The following is a 14,963-nucleotide window of genomic DNA, read 5'->3' as shown; positions in this document are numbered from 1 at the left end:
AAACAAACAAACACTCAAAAGAAAGCTAATAAAAATTTGATGAAAACTGATTCGATTCGTTGCTAAATTAATGAAAATGTACCTTTGCAAGGATTTCAGCGATCGATTCTTTCCTAGCGTAGCACAAATTCCTTATAGTTGTTAAACGGAATCGACATGAAGAATGATCGTCGTGGCACAAAAAGCGAAATTAAGTTAAGTTTTTCCAAAAATTCGAGAATCCAGCTCCTTGTTCTTTTTGTATATATAAGTACATACGAGGTAAAAAATTTAATTGGTAATTAATAAAATGAAAAAACAAAACAAGCGCTTTCTTCAAACAAAATCTACAGTGTCTTGAGTTGCGTTTCAATTAAGATTCCTAATTGTATTGAAAATCACATTGTCTGAGGTATTTTCCAAAGTTATTGGATGACCAGCCTGCTCTGCGGGGAGTTCGGAATATACTTCTCTTTGTACTGTTCAAACATCTTCTCCAGAGCCTCGCACACCTGTCCATGGACCTTCTCCACATAGTCGGGATCGGGACTATCGCTTTTTATCACATCGATGGGAGACCCAACTTAAATAACAAGGATATTAGTTGGTTTACAGTTAAATGGGTGGTCAAATATAAATTGTTACTCACCAACTTGAACAATACGTCGGCGATAGGGCAGGATTCCATAATTGTAGTTGAACATACCACGACCCTTGGGTAGAAGTGGTGAAATGCCTATGAATTTCTTAACAAAGTTTTGAAAGTGACGGAGCTTGGAGTCCGGCGGATTGTCCACCTGATCGAAAATGTCCACCTCTCCAAAGGAAAACGATGGCACTATCGGTGAGCTAAGGTCAGGGGGATGTTATTTTCGTAGGTTTTCGTAGTTTTTTGACTCATCACTCACCCCGTTCGAATGGCCAGTTTGACAAATCCCTTTCGATTCTTCAAGGTCAAAATATACTTTCCGGGATGGGATTCCATGGACTCCTGAGCTCCTCCAACCAGAACAGCCACCGCATTGGACGTAAAACCATCCCGATTGTCCTCATGCTTGGGATCATTTGACTTATTTAGTAGATAAGCCAGGGATTCTTTGGCAACCGACACCATTCCCCACCAGCGTAATAAATCTCGTAAGAAGGGCGTTTTAAAATGCTGATCCATGGTGGCAATCTTTGGTCGAACTTGGGGAAACAGCTCCAGCCATTTTCTAATGTCCAGGCTCATGTTAATACAAACTCCAGTTCTTGGTAGTAAATAAGGATATAAAACATTAATTGGATTTTTATTTTTAGTTATAAACAGATTTACCCCAGAATTCCGTGTGGAAAGCTAGCTATCATATAATTTTTGTTTGGCGGCAGCTCAGCGGTTTTAACAAGTTCAACGGGAAAATAATTCCGATATCTCCGAATACTGCGGTAATATAACCATCTAGGGCAAATTGATTGTATTATTATCTTTACAGTTATTGGATCGTTCTGCTTTTAACACTTACCCATTTCCCTCCATGGCGCAGAAGTTGTATTTGTAGTCCAAGTAAATCTTAACAAAATATACTAAAAGTAGACTGCGCAGAAGGAGTCCACCGTAAAACTAAAAAAAAAAATTTTTTTAAATGAATTTTTACATTTTTTAAATATACAATTTTCTTCACAGAAAAAAATCCTATAATATACACATTAGTACACATTACATAATTTTCTCGTTTTGATTTGTTTTGATTAAGTTTACAGGTGGATATTTAACATTTTCTTTTTTTTTTTGGATTATAAACAGTGGCTGCGATTCAATACAAATAAATTTTTACACCATTCGGTAAGTGGTATTTTTAATTCCCTAAATATTAAACTTTCACGGGTGTTATTATATTAATTCATTGATATTATCACTTTTTAATCATTTATTTTCAATATGTAAACAAGGATTACCAGCAGGATAGCAACTGCGAGCCAGGATGTAATGGGTAGCGTGAAGAAGGTATAGGTGAAGAAAGCTGTGACCAGAGTCTGGAGACGCCGATGCAGCGGAACTCGTAGAGGAGCCCATTCGATTTTCATGTTGTTACAGACCGATCGTTAAAACAATGAAGCGACTCTTCCGACGATTTTCGAGCGACTGAGCCATCGCACAGCACAAACAAACAATTTCCAGGGTGTATCAGTTGTACTTATACTTATCAACGCGACGACCCGCCTCTTTGGGTCGATCCATAAGAGTCGTTAACAGTTTGAGAACCTCACTTGAACGATAACTCACTGATAATTGCCTAAAGCCCAGCACTAGACTTTGTAAACTGAGGAAGTATGAAGTAGGATTACATCACAGCTTGGTGATTATGAGCGAATTTATTCAGATTTATATTCTTCGATTAGAGTCAAATCAGTCTAATATCGCACAGTTATTGGTTGTTAGGAGTGGCTGTAAGTTTCGATTACGATCGAAACGCGTTGCCTTTAATCGGGGAATGCTGAATCATATCTCGGGTGCTAGTACTATTCCAATGTTTGTATGGGATTCCGGCGGCATTACTATCACTAACCATTTCTTGACCTTTACTCGTAGAACTTTATGCTCCAGTCACACATTTTGGCAGTGGTTCGCAACAGTCACAGAACTCAATTTATAGTGCGTACCCCAATTATGAGTTCGTTGATAAGAGGTATAGTTTGATTTTGTCGTATTTCTACTGGGGATCTGTGTCGCGCTTATCAGGCGAGTGTCTCATTCTCACAAATGCTGATTCATTCAGGCGTTATTTCAGCAAGCTGAAAGTATTATGGTAATTATTATGAGAATGCAGTTTTCGTTTGCATGAAAATCAAAGCATTTCAATAGCCGCTTCTCAAATTGAATGGCAAATAAAACACAACAAGTTCAATAACTAAATCACTTTTTAATCACGGTTAATATCATGTACCAAAACTGCAGTTGGCTTATTTGCTCTAAACAATTCTGCATCTGTTTTAGAGCTTTTTAACAGTATTATGTAATCTTCACAATCTACAAATTTATAACAAAAACATTACACTACTGAACAATCAGTTTAGCACTCTGAGAGTTCTGTAAATATTTATCTTTGTACTGATCGAATAATTTCTCCAGAGCTTCAATGACCTGTCCATGAACTTTGTCCACATATTCTGCATCTGGTTGGTCGGTCTTTACAACATCAATGGGAGAACCAACTTGAAAATTGAAATATTTAACACGCTTAGTATATTTGTAATAATCAAGAACTTAAAACATTAAACTTACCAACTTGTACAATTCGTCGTCGAAATGGTAGAAAGCCGAGAGTGTAGTTGAAGAAACCCCGACCCACTGGAATTAGCGGAGAAACTCCGGTGATTTTCTTTACAAAATTCTGAACTCGGCGGAGAAGAGAATCTGGAGGATTGGCCACCTGGTCGAAAATATCCACCTCTCCAAAGGAAAACGAGGGAACAATTGAAGAGCTAAAACCAGAAAGATATTAAATGGATGTTCCCTATTATTGCACTTAACACTAACCCAGTTCGAATAGCCAATTTAACGAAACCCTTCCGATTCTTCACGGTTATTATGTACTGTCCAGGATGCGAGTCCATGGCCTCCTGAGCTCCGCCCACCAGAATAGCCACTGCGTTAGAGGTAAATCCGTCCTGATTGTCCTTGTGCTTGGGGTCATTTGATTTGCTGAGCATGCGGATGAGGGCCTCCTTGGACACGGAAACTAAGCCCCAGCAGCGAATCACTTCACGCATGAAGGGAACTTGAAAGTGCTGATCCAGGGTGCCCACTTTGGGGCGCACTTGGGGGAATAGTTCCAACCACTTGGAGATTTCCACACCCATGTTAATTCCAATGCCCGTTCTACAAGCCAAATCAGTGTATATTTATATTAAGCGATTAGATTGGGTGTCTATCAGTGCACTTACCCCAGGATTCCGTGGGGAAAGCTGGCCAAGATGTAGTTTCTATTCGCGGGCAGTTCGGCTGTTTTCACCAGTTCCACGGGAAAGTAATCGCGATAGTGACGATGGAAGGGATTAGTGCGAGTTATCATCCAGCTAAGGGAGTAAATAGCATTATAAATATGAATATTTCTCTTAAACTGCTACTTACCCGTTCCCGTCCACCACAGATTGGGTTTTCTTGTGCTGCACGTAGACATAAGCCAAGTAAATCACCATAAGACTACGCAGTAGGAGGCCTCCATAGATCTTTCGAAATTACATAGAGTATTTCTATGCGATCACATATTTATTTATAGTATCAACTTTCTTACCAGCGATCCAGCTACTAGTAGAAAAGATACAGATAATAGTATCGGCAGCATGGAGGTGAAAAAGGCGGTGACCAGTATTTGTATTCGACGCTCCAGAGGAACTCGAAGAGGTGCCCATTCGATTTTCATGATTGCTTCAGTCCAACGATATGAGGTCGAATAATGTCAAACATCCACCAGCTGCTCTTTCGGTGGTTCTCCCACGACTGAATGTTATGAAAAGCAGCGTCGCTCGATTTTCCCCGTATTAAACTTATACTTATCCTTATCGGTAGCATTCGCCCGCATAACCGGCTAATCACAAGCCAACTAACCAGTAGTTCTTTGTTTGGGGCTGATGGGAATTCGAGATTAGAGTGATAAAGATTATAATGTTGGCTTACAATCGTCCGCAGGCAACCGAAATTTTTGGTGCAAAGGTATGCGGCGATTCCTAATTTATTGCCTACTTTGGACTTTAAAAGCAGTATGATTCAATTAGCACTTTATGCTGTGTGTCGTATATCTTCTGACTAACTAAAAACATAGTTGGGTGATAAGAGCTATTTCTGTACCTGATCGATCTGGGAGTACTTGCGACCTTAAGTACAATAATCGACAAACAATTGAATGATGCAATAATTGCTTATACTAAGCTTTAATTCTGATCAGATTACAGAGTGTAACATCTGCAAAACTGGCTTTAGGGAGTTATTAAAACTGGAAAACAAGATTTAGGGGCTAGACTTAACTTTTTTCAGTCATAGTGTCTTTTTGATATAAGTCAATTATCCAATCGGTCTTATATTCTTTCAGATTTTTAAAATTTAGACCGCCGTTACGTATTGATCGTTCATCAACACTATCAACCCCCTAATCGATATTTTGAACTGCCACCTAATCGATACCAGTTTGTTTAAATTTTTGATCACTACCAACAGTTTTAATGAGCTTTCCCGTAAAATTAAATACATTTCTAGGACGAGTAACTTTGTTTATATTAAATGCTTACAAAGCATTTTTCAATCACATTTTTTTAAAATTAAATATAACAGTTTAGCTTAGACTAATGAATGATAAGCTTGGTTTGCTTGACATTTGGTATGTACAGATCCTTGTACTGGGCAAACATCTTCTCCAGGTCCTCGATGACCTGTTTATGTATCTTATCCACATATGCTGCATCCGGCTGATCGCTTTTTACCACATCGATGGGAGAACCAACTAAAATGATTTTAAAGTTAATATTTGGATGATAGGATAATTAGGGATATTGAGACTCACCAACTTGAACGATTCGTCGACGGTTAGGCAAAATACCAAAACTGTAGTTGAATATGCCTCGACCCAGAGGAATTAGTGGAGAAACTCCAGTAATTTTCTTTACGAAATCTTGTAAACGACGAACAGCGGAGTTTGGTGGATTGGCAACCTGATCTAAAATATCCACTTCGCCAAAAGAAAAGGTTGGCACAATCGAAGACCTATAACCATATGAAACTGTTAATAAGTCCATTTAATTTAGAAAGCCCTGTACTCACCCCGTTCGAATGGCCATTTTGACGAAACCCTTGCGGTTCTTCAGAGTCAAAATGTATTGACCAGGATGCGAATCAAGTGCCTCCTGGGCACCGCCCACCAGAATAGCTACTGCATTGGAGGTGAAGCCATCTCTATTGTCCTTATGTTTGGGATCATTAGACTTGGTAAGCAAATATACCAGAGCCTTCTTGGATACAGAAACTAAACCCCAAGATTTCAAGAGTCCACGCACAATGGGCGTAAGGAAGTTCTGATCCAAAGTGGCCACTTTGGGCCGCACTTGCGGGAATAGTTCTAGCCACTTGGAGATGTCTAGACCCATGTTAATGGAAATGCCAGTCCTATCGGGGATTTCAACATTACCATAAGTATATGTATACAACAGTTTCGTCACTTAAGCGGCCATCGATAAGATTGGCTATCAGTCAACGAGCTTACCCCAGAATTCCATGTGGAAAGCTGGCCAAAATATAGTTTTTATTCGGAGGCAGCTCTGCGGTTTTGACCAGCTGCACGGGATAGTATTCACGATAGTGCCGAAACAGCCAATTATTGCGATTAATCTTCCACCTAAATGAGATTACTTAATTGGCTTTTATGATATCAAAGGTAATTTTACCAGCTTACCCATTGCCGTCCATAATGGAGTGGGTCCTTCTGTGATCCACATAGACGTACACCAAGTAAACGAGCATCAATGTCCGCCACATTAGACTTCCATAGATCTAATATATTACTTGTTATTTTTTGTTGAATATACATATTTTGTATTTTTTTATTTACCAGCAGGGCAGCCACAAGAATATAAGATCCAAACGAAAGTATCATGAAGAACAGGATGAAGAAAGCCATGGCAAACATCTGCCGACGTCGTTCCATGGGAACTTCAATGGGAGCCCACTCGATTTTCATGTTGACTCTATCTGAACCCAAAAACACTTTAAAGTTTAAACTCGAACTGCTAAGTAGCGGCTCTTAGCACGGTCCTCCAACGACTGAAAATTGTCCAATGTTTAGTAACCATTTCTTATCCTTATCTCTGTCCGCCGATGGCGCGAGTTCGTAGCAATCGGTAACCAGCGATTTAACGGCTATTTGCTTGGGGTGTTTAAAAATTCGAACAATCAAGATAGTGACCTGCTTTATATAGACGTCTGGCTGCAATTGTGATATGGTCTAATCATAGCCAATAACCGGCATTTTTAAAGTTGGCTTCAACACGCTTACAATTGTGTTCACCATAATTAATTACACATTTTAGCATTGACTACAACTGGTTTGCCAATTAAAATCTCATTTGAATGCCATTAGAATGGGAACAAGATGAATAAACAAACAAAAATTTATAACAATTTGTGGAGTAACAAGTGAAAAGATTAGCTGGGTTGAGTGGCTACAAAACCCAAATTTGATTGACTTGATAACAACTCTATTTTAATAAGTAATTTTAAATCTTTTATGGCATATCAATGTTTTTCCTCTTATTAGTTTAAACAGATAGTATTTATAATAACAAAAATGTCATATTTTTGATTTATTCAATTATTACATACTATAATGACCTCTCAAGTTTTAAAGTCGCTCTCATAGAAATTGATTACTATTTTTGTTTGGCGACGCGCACGCTACTTAAATGTTTACACACGTAATGGATCCGTTATCGCATTTTAAGAGTAGAACCGACGACGCGAGCGTTCAATATTTAACTAAACAAGCGAATGTACTTCAAAAGTCAGAGAGCAATGCTCGAGATTCCCGTGTGAATGTTACGAGCACTCAAAAGCGATGCAATAATTGAGTCATCGACGTAATGGCGGGTTCTATACGATATTCGTGTAAACTAAAGCAGAGGCAGCTGAGGTCATTAGCGTTTGCATGTGCAGTCGCACGTCTTTATCCAAGAATTACCTGTTTTTGGGTTAGCTATTGCTGCAATCTCACTTACACAAAATCAGGGAAAGCGGACTTATGTTAAACCTACAATGTATAGCAAGGGGTGATCAAGCTTAAATTCAAATAATGGCGCCCATCATCGATTGTGTTTAGAAATGCAATGGGTTAGCGCTGCTTTACACTTTATTCTGATTTATCGGTTTGTTGCAACGCATGCACTTTGCCGACAAGTTATCGTAAATTCAAACTGAGAACTTCAGTGCAAAACTTAAACGTACCACTTAATGATTATTAAAAACAATTAAATTATAAAATTTATTTATTTTCTTTTCCTTGGAATCACACAAATAAATGGTGAAAGGGAATGCCAACGAATTGCCCAATCCTCCTTGGCACTACGATGACGAAGTGCCCACCAGTACTTTGCATTTCAAATCAACTCTAGTCCAATCCACTTCAGTGCAGCAAAGATGTGAAAAACATATCAAAACAAAATAGCGCAAAATATATTCAGCGAGTCCACCGTTTTTCATAGTTCCCTTTTCGCCGCTTTCCTTCGTCACATTTTGGGCCTCAGTTTACCAAGGCGATCCGTGAGCAGCAGTTGTTATCGATCTCGATTTGTGGGATCTTAAAGAATAACTGTTTTAAATATTTTCTATTTTTAATCGTGTGGAACATAAGGGGATAAGAATAAGTGTTTGAGTCAAAGTGCATGGCAAGACGGCAATAAACCCAAGGCAAACTTAAGCATATCATTTGGAATTTTCAATACGCGCACAACGAGAAACTGAAGAAATTGATTTGGAAGCAAAACAGAAAATATGCTGATTTTCTATGCGAAATACGCATTTCTCTTTTGGTTCTTCGTGAGCAGCAATCATGGTGAAATGCTAATGATGAACCAAACGTCCTCCGACGAGATGCTGCTCAATGTGACCGCCTGCACGCAGAATTGCCTGGAAAAGGGCAAGATGGTAGCTGACCTTAAAAACTCAATTAAAATAGAATATCACAAGTCGAAAAAAATTGTAACATTTTTTATAGCTACAGATAATTATATTATATATATAATATATATAAACAGGGCCGGATTAGGGGCAGGGCCGTTGGGTCGCTGGGCTGCGGCCCGGAATGCTATACTTTGGAATAAAACTGATGGATTTTCGTTTGATAATTTCCTAAAAAATGTATTATATGTATTCTCATAATGTAAATAATTTCTGACCGCTAAAGGGCCCCCACACATTGATCGGCCCTGGGCCCCCACATTCTTAATCCGGCCCTGTATACATAACTGAAATCTTTCCATTAAGTCTGAGATTTAAGGACACGAAAAAAATGTGTAATGCTTAATAACAACCAAATCCTATAGGCTTAACCCTATCAGCGGTTGTGCTAGTGTTTATTTGTCGACTTGTATAAAATATTTTATTGAAATGAATTACTTCCTTTGAAGTGTTCGGTAATAATGTAGCACTCCACCAAGTAAAATTTTTGCGTTACAGAATTTTAAAGGCTGTTACAATATCTGCAAGGACAAAGGGACCGCGCCTGGAGCTTTGAGAAAAGTACAGGATAATTTCCAGTTGCAGATGGTGTGCCGCACGGAGTCAGAAATTGCCTTACATATAGATTGGGTCCAGCACAGCAAGGGAAATGAGTCAGCTCCAAATGCCACTTATATAATAAAAGTTTACGGTCCCAAGGAGGACATTTTACAGACCAAAACTTATCTGGTAAGCAAATAATGGTTATCTGTGAGCCAAAAAGAAATTAACAAAAACAGCTTAACAATTTATAAACAGCAAGCATGCAAGCAGCAAACATCACTTGGGCATGATTTTGTATCCTTATAAATTTGCCAAATAAGAATCATCATCAAGATGACCAAGTTAAATAATTTTGTGATGTTTTTTTGATTTCAGTCAGATGAGAACTTTCTGATCTTGTCGGACTTGGAGTCAAACTCCAGCCACGACATAACCGCTCTGGCGATGCACGGGGATGGGAGCTATTCACTGATAGCCAAGGATCTCCCCTTCTCGACTCTCATAAGAGGCTACCAACCCAGCAGAATGGGGGCAGTCAATCTGGTGCGATTTGTCGCTCAGTCGAATGATTCGCATCATGTGGCAGCTGAGATTAATTGGGAGCCATCAGCTGGTAAGCCTTCCTATTTTGTGAAATCTTCCCTTAACACTTTCTGGGCTTTGGATTTCAGAAAATAATTGTTATTTTAATATGGTGTCGTATTCATCTGACACCATGGATATGGGGGAGGCGCAGGAGGTGTACTTCCGGGATGTAAGTTACCAAAAAACATATTATAAATGGAGCAATGTCGTTTAACCCACTTTTTTAGATCAAAAATCTGTACAAGCACACTGTGGACAACTTGGAGTTTGATAAAACTTATCACGTGGGCTTAAGGACGGTGAACATAATGAACCGACTCGAGAGCGCTTGTGAATGGCTGACGATATTTACTCCAACCTGCTTGGACTGGTATCCTTTCAACTTTACACTCTGCCGTAAGTTATTCAACTATCTACATTTTCCTAAAATAATATTAATTTAACTGACAGCTCCTCATAAGCCGGAAAACCTTAGCGTGCATCAGGAACAGTATCTGCCCAATACCTTGGCGATGAACATCACCTGGTCGCGACCCAGTCACTTGCCAGATAACTACACCCTCCACATTTATGATCTACAGGAGGGAAGCAAGAAGGTTAGCTATACGCTCGACCAAAACAGGAGTCACTTCTTCATTCCCAAGATCACGGTGTTGGGCTCCCAATTCGAAGTCCATTTGGTGGCTCATTCGCCAGGCGGCATAAATATCTCCGATTTGATCCTCGACAAGGCGCCGCGGGATGTCTGGCTAATTGGTAAGTGAGATTTCTAACCAAAAAAAAAAAAATAGACTTAATGGAAAAAATTAAAATAGTATGCTGAATCCGCTTGCAATTTACAAACTGTTCCAACTTAAAAAAAACCTTTAAGGTAGTTCTTGAATTCTAACATTTACTCAAATAATTTTAGAAATTGTTGCGTTATGAAACCTTCTTGAGGTTAGATTAATTAGATTATTAGGAGTTTAGGCCTTAAAAAGTTTAGAACAATGCCTTAAAAATTATATACTTATAACTTCACATTTTAAACATGAATTACATTTAAAAATAAGTAAAAGATAGTAGCTTATTAAATTTTTGTTTTTAAGGATGTTTTAGCTTCGGCCTGCTTGTTAAATAACGAATTCATTTCTTTTCTGAACAGAAGGGAACATGGTCAAGCTGGTACTCTTCATTATTGTGCCGATATGCTGCATTTTGATGCTGTGCGGCCTGACAGTTTGTAGGAGGAATCGGACGGATGTCCAGGACCTGAAAATGGAGACCAAGGACGCGAAGACCAGCGAGTTCCACCTCTCTCTGATGGACAATAGTGGTCTGTTGGTGACGCTTTCCCCCAACGAGAGCTTCGACAAATTCGACGAGCTGGAGGTTGAGCCCCATTCGGTGCTCCTACAAGATGTTCTGGGCGAAGGAGCCTTCGGCTTGGTGCGTCGCGGGGTTTACCAGAAGCGCCAAGTGGCCGTCAAGTTGCTGAAAGGTAGTATCAGTATAATAAGAGTTTATTTAAGTAAAGGTTTGATTCTGGTCGACAGATGAACCCAATGAAGAAGACGTGTATGCCTTTAAGTGCGAGATCCAGATGCTCAAAGCGGTGGGCAAGCATCCAAACATTGTGGGTATTGTGGGTTATTCCACTCGTTTTAGCAATCGGATGATGCTACTGATTGAGTACTGCAGTCTTGGGAGCCTTCAGAATTTCCTACGGTATGTTTTTGTAAAAATAGTAACCATCTTATGGAACCTTTTCCTTTTTTATAGTGAGGAGTGGAAGTTCCGTCAGGAGCAAAATGTAGTCGGCCTTAAAAACAACCTTGAGCAGAATGTGGAGAAACGACGGTTCCACCGAGTTCAGCGTAATTCAATTCATGATCGGATAGAAGATATAAATAGCTCAATGTTATCTACTGTGGAAGAGGAAAGTGACGCGGATCAGACCCAAAAAAGCAGTCGGGTTGAGACCTACACACTCACTCGAGCCACAAATGCAGCAGACAACAAGGGTTATGGACTGGAAGATATTGAAAACATCGGTGGTTCCTATATTCCGAAAACCTTAGGGACCGAAAAAGGTAGTACAAGAAAGGACATCCGACCGCAGTTTAAGGTAGAACTTAAGAAGGAAACAAAGCTCGAAGGAAAATTGCGAACTTTTGAAAACAAGGAGTATTTTGACTGTCTAGACTCATCAGATTCTAAGCCAAGAGTGCCACTTAAGTATGCAGATTTACTGGACATCGCGCAACAGGTAGCGGTGGGAATGGTAAGTTACCTCCGTTAATGTGTTGAGTATCAACTTTATCATAAAAAATGCTTTTTTAGGAATTTTTAGCCCAAAACAAAGTAGTGCATCGCGATCTGGCTGCCCGCAATGTGCTGATCTCTTTGGATCGCAGCATTAAGATTGCAGATTTCGGGTGTGTAAAAGGTTTTTTTGTTTAACTGATCCTTTCTCTAAGATTTACATTCGATAAAGACTAAGCCGAGATGTCTACCATGAGAATGTGTATAGGAAGTCAGGAGGAAGCGGCAAACTGCCCATCAAATGGCTGGCATTGGAGTCCCTAACCCACCAAGTGTACACCAGCCAAAGCGATGTGTAAGAACTATAGGACTTCAATTCCATTTCATATTTGAATGGTGTTGTTATACTTTTAGCTGGTCCTTTGGAGTGCTGCTCTATGAGATAACCACTCTTGGAGGAATGCCGTATCCATCTGTATCGCCTAGTGACTTGCTACAACTTTTGCGACAAGGTCATCGCATGAAGCGTCCCGAGGGATGTTCAGATGAAATGTGGGTTCAATAATAATTAGCATACATGTTGTTAGTCTTATCTGAGTTACTTAGGTTTGCATTGATGGAAAGCTGCTGGAGTTCCGTGCCATCTCATAGACCTACATTTTCTGGTCTAAAACAGCGACTAGGAGCAATGATTTCGGCCACAAATGATATGCCGGAACGACTAAAACAACTGCAAGCTGCAACTGAATCTAAATCAGAGTCATGTGACGTTATTCACAGGTGAGCTAGAATCCTTACAAAAATTACTTAATAACTGCATGTATTCGTCCGGTTTTAGTAAAGTGGAACAGCTTCCCTGTGAGGAGGAGCCATATTTGGAGCCCCTTAATTGATCGCCATTAGAATTAAAAGATCAGGAACGAGTGCAATACAAAATTGTTTAATAACAAATTATATCGTAGAGTTCCAGTTCTAGTTAAGACAACGCTCACAAGCAGATACTTCACTTTTACCTAGAAATAAACGTTAAGGATAGAGTCTAGAAAGCAACACTGATGTATTGATAGTCAGCAGGGTATAGTAGCTTTGAAGACATAAATCAAATTTGAGGGATTCGAGAAAAGATAAAATTAATATTAAACAAAAAATTCCTTAGCTAAGAATGTAATTAGGCTATGCCCGTATTGTCATTGGTTTTAGTACAAATTAGCCTCGAAACCACAATTGTTGCCATCGCCTTGCCAATTCAGTTCACCTCCGGTGGCAAAGGCTTCAATAGGAGTTGATTATTTTGGACAGTAAGGCGTTATATCGTCATCTATGAAAATTCCAAATTGAAAGTCGTTCCAAGCTGTCTTGTTTGCAAAGTATTCTTATTATAGACGATGTGCATCCACTGCTGCCGCCTTCGCCGGACTCCATGCCCACCAATCCCGTACAGCTGTCCCCACTGCCCGGTGCGCACCATCTCCAGTTGCTGTCCTTTGGGCAGTCGACCCTTCACCGAAAATCCCTTTATCAGGGCCCAGGATCGGGAGTCAGATTCCGGTCCCTGTGACGTCCTGCCTCCCCGCTGGCTTGAAGTCAACCGTCGGGTCATTTACGACCTGGCAAACAGTCTGGATCGATCCCCTGAAGCAGCTCACTATATGTTGCTTCGCCTGCTATATGCCAACTATGGAAAGGTGATGATGATATCCCGAAAACGGAGGAGCTACAAGGTGCCCTTAAGTGGCTATCCTGACCAAGATCTCTTCTCCGCAAGTGACCTTTTCGATAGCGATGGCTACCTCTCCGATCCCATGGCCCCGGAAACTCTGGGAAAGCTTCTCCGCATGATTCAGGACTACATCTTTCGGTTGAGGGCGCTGAATCAAAGATACAAATGGTTTGGAAACGGCGAAGATTTGGGAGAAATACTGTTGTTGCTGGGAGAACAAGATGAACTTGTGAGACTGTTAAGGGAACTCTTTGGAAACACCGATGTGGTGCCCATTTCACAACTCCTTAAAGCTCTCAACGATATGGAGTTCGTTGACTTATTTGGAAAGTGGAAGAAGAAAGCCACACCATCGCTGGTGCGAAGCATATCCGATCTCTACTCGGAAGTGACGGAACCGAAGAAACTAGGACCATCCCGTCCGACAAACATCCCAAGTCGCTGTTTAAAAACTAATCCAACAGCCAAAATGCACTGCACCCAAACGCCAAATCGCCTAAAGTCACCAAACGAATCTTCTGCCCAGTCCGAGAAACCTAAGCTCTACTATAAACCTATAGACGCTGTCATAAAGGACGGCCGAATTGCCCGGAATCGGACGCCGCACTATAGAATTCCGGAGGAGCAGCTAATTCAAGGTGGTTTGCGAGGGAAGGTCTCTGTGTATAGCAAAAGTACGAATCGTTTTGCCTAGCGACTGGCAGAATAATTCCACAGATCTTACAAAGGTCAACAGGACGATCAGTAGCAAAAGCAAATCGTAACTGCCGCAATCCCTTTAATTTCGCCCAAGCTAAGATAAACTTAAGTTTTCCCCATGGAGCCAACCAATGAATCTGACAACTGAACCAAAGTATATAATTTTGGAGCTGCTGTCCAATACATTGGTTGCCCCCAAGATAACGCATGTCAAGCTATGTTTTTTTTTTTTTTTAACCAATTTTAGCCATATTGAATAAATCCCTAGATGATTAACAATATTGGCCAACTGAGCATTCAAAACAAATACCTTATTTTGTAGACATTATGAATCAACTCTAACAAACTGCGAAAAAAGGTGCTTTACTTGTGCGCCGAAACTGTAACCTTTAAAGCACTGAGGTCAAGTGGTCAATTAGCCATTTATCGTACAAGGCAAACTATTCAGAAAATCATACGCGCTAAAGAGATTAGCAAATAAACGTGTACGATGTG

The 14,963-nt window shown here is 40.1% G+C and overlaps 5 protein-coding genes across 6 annotated transcripts; 2 read left to right on the top strand and 3 right to left on the bottom strand.

Annotated features, from left to right (window-relative positions):
• Positions 1-255: 255 nt before the first annotated feature.
• Positions 256-2,121, bottom strand: LOC108101550 (2-acylglycerol O-acyltransferase 2-A). The gene is made up of 6 exons (XM_017205947.2): positions 1,915-2,121; positions 1,482-1,579; positions 1,295-1,417; positions 888-1,229; positions 629-828; positions 256-562 (listed from the first exon to the last, which is right to left on the bottom strand). The coding sequence occupies exons 1-6, from the start codon at positions 2,041-2,043 to the stop codon at positions 405-407; spliced, it is 1,050 nt and encodes a 349-aa protein (XP_017061436.1). The 5' UTR covers positions 2,044-2,121; the 3' UTR covers positions 256-404.
• A 738-nt stretch (positions 2,122-2,859) lies between these two features.
• LOC108101460 (diacylglycerol O-acyltransferase 2) lies at positions 2,860-4,532 on the bottom strand. Its single transcript, XM_017205804.2, has 6 exons — positions 4,254-4,532; positions 4,091-4,188; positions 3,904-4,035; positions 3,497-3,838; positions 3,242-3,441; positions 2,860-3,171 (listed from the first exon to the last, which is right to left on the bottom strand). The coding sequence occupies exons 1-6, from the start codon at positions 4,380-4,382 to the stop codon at positions 3,014-3,016; spliced, it is 1,059 nt and encodes a 352-aa protein (XP_017061293.1). The 5' UTR covers positions 4,383-4,532; the 3' UTR covers positions 2,860-3,013.
• Positions 4,533-5,209: 677 nt separating this feature from the next.
• On the bottom strand, positions 5,210-7,462 carry LOC108101452 (diacylglycerol O-acyltransferase 2). Of its 2 annotated transcripts, none has more exons than XM_017205792.2 (7): positions 7,328-7,462; positions 6,558-6,769; positions 6,402-6,499; positions 6,213-6,344; positions 5,774-6,115; positions 5,517-5,716; positions 5,210-5,456 (listed from the first exon to the last, which is right to left on the bottom strand). In XM_017205792.2, the coding sequence occupies exons 2-7, from the start codon at positions 6,684-6,686 to the stop codon at positions 5,299-5,301; spliced, it is 1,059 nt and encodes a 352-aa protein (XP_017061281.1). In that variant the 5' UTR covers positions 6,687-6,769; positions 7,328-7,462; the 3' UTR covers positions 5,210-5,298. The 2 variants fall into 2 exon arrangements, with proteins under 2 accessions (XP_017061281.1, XP_017061282.1); XM_017205793.2 differs by having other exon boundaries at positions 7,337-7,462.
• A 676-nt stretch (positions 7,463-8,138) lies between these two features.
• Positions 8,139-13,091, top strand: LOC108101592 (tyrosine-protein kinase receptor torso). Its single transcript, XM_017206004.2, has 14 exons — positions 8,139-8,644; positions 9,176-9,406; positions 9,596-9,833; positions 9,892-9,974; positions 10,033-10,201; positions 10,256-10,561; positions 10,950-11,285; positions 11,341-11,512; positions 11,567-12,068; positions 12,128-12,222; positions 12,282-12,404; positions 12,464-12,601; positions 12,656-12,829; positions 12,888-13,091. The coding sequence occupies exons 1-14, from the start codon at positions 8,492-8,494 to the stop codon at positions 12,940-12,942; spliced, it is 2,775 nt and encodes a 924-aa protein (XP_017061493.1). The 5' UTR covers positions 8,139-8,491; the 3' UTR covers positions 12,943-13,091.
• Positions 13,092-13,189: 98 nt separating this feature from the next.
• Positions 13,190-14,769, top strand: LOC108101593. Its single transcript, XM_017206005.2, has one exon. It carries the CDS (start codon positions 13,435-13,437, stop codon positions 14,461-14,463), a length of 1,029 nt encoding a protein of 342 aa, XP_017061494.1. The 5' UTR covers positions 13,190-13,434; the 3' UTR covers positions 14,464-14,769.
• The last annotated feature ends 194 nt before the right edge of the window (positions 14,770-14,963 follow it).

Source organism: Drosophila ficusphila, unplaced genomic scaffold (assembly GCF_018152265.1).
Source record: "Drosophila ficusphila isolate 14025-0441.05 unplaced genomic scaffold, ASM1815226v1 contig_414, whole genome shotgun sequence".
Taxonomy (NCBI): domain Eukaryota; kingdom Metazoa; phylum Arthropoda; class Insecta; order Diptera; family Drosophilidae; genus Drosophila; species Drosophila ficusphila.
Note: the sequence above shows the minus strand (reverse complement) of the source record. Positions and strands in the feature narration are given on the sequence as shown.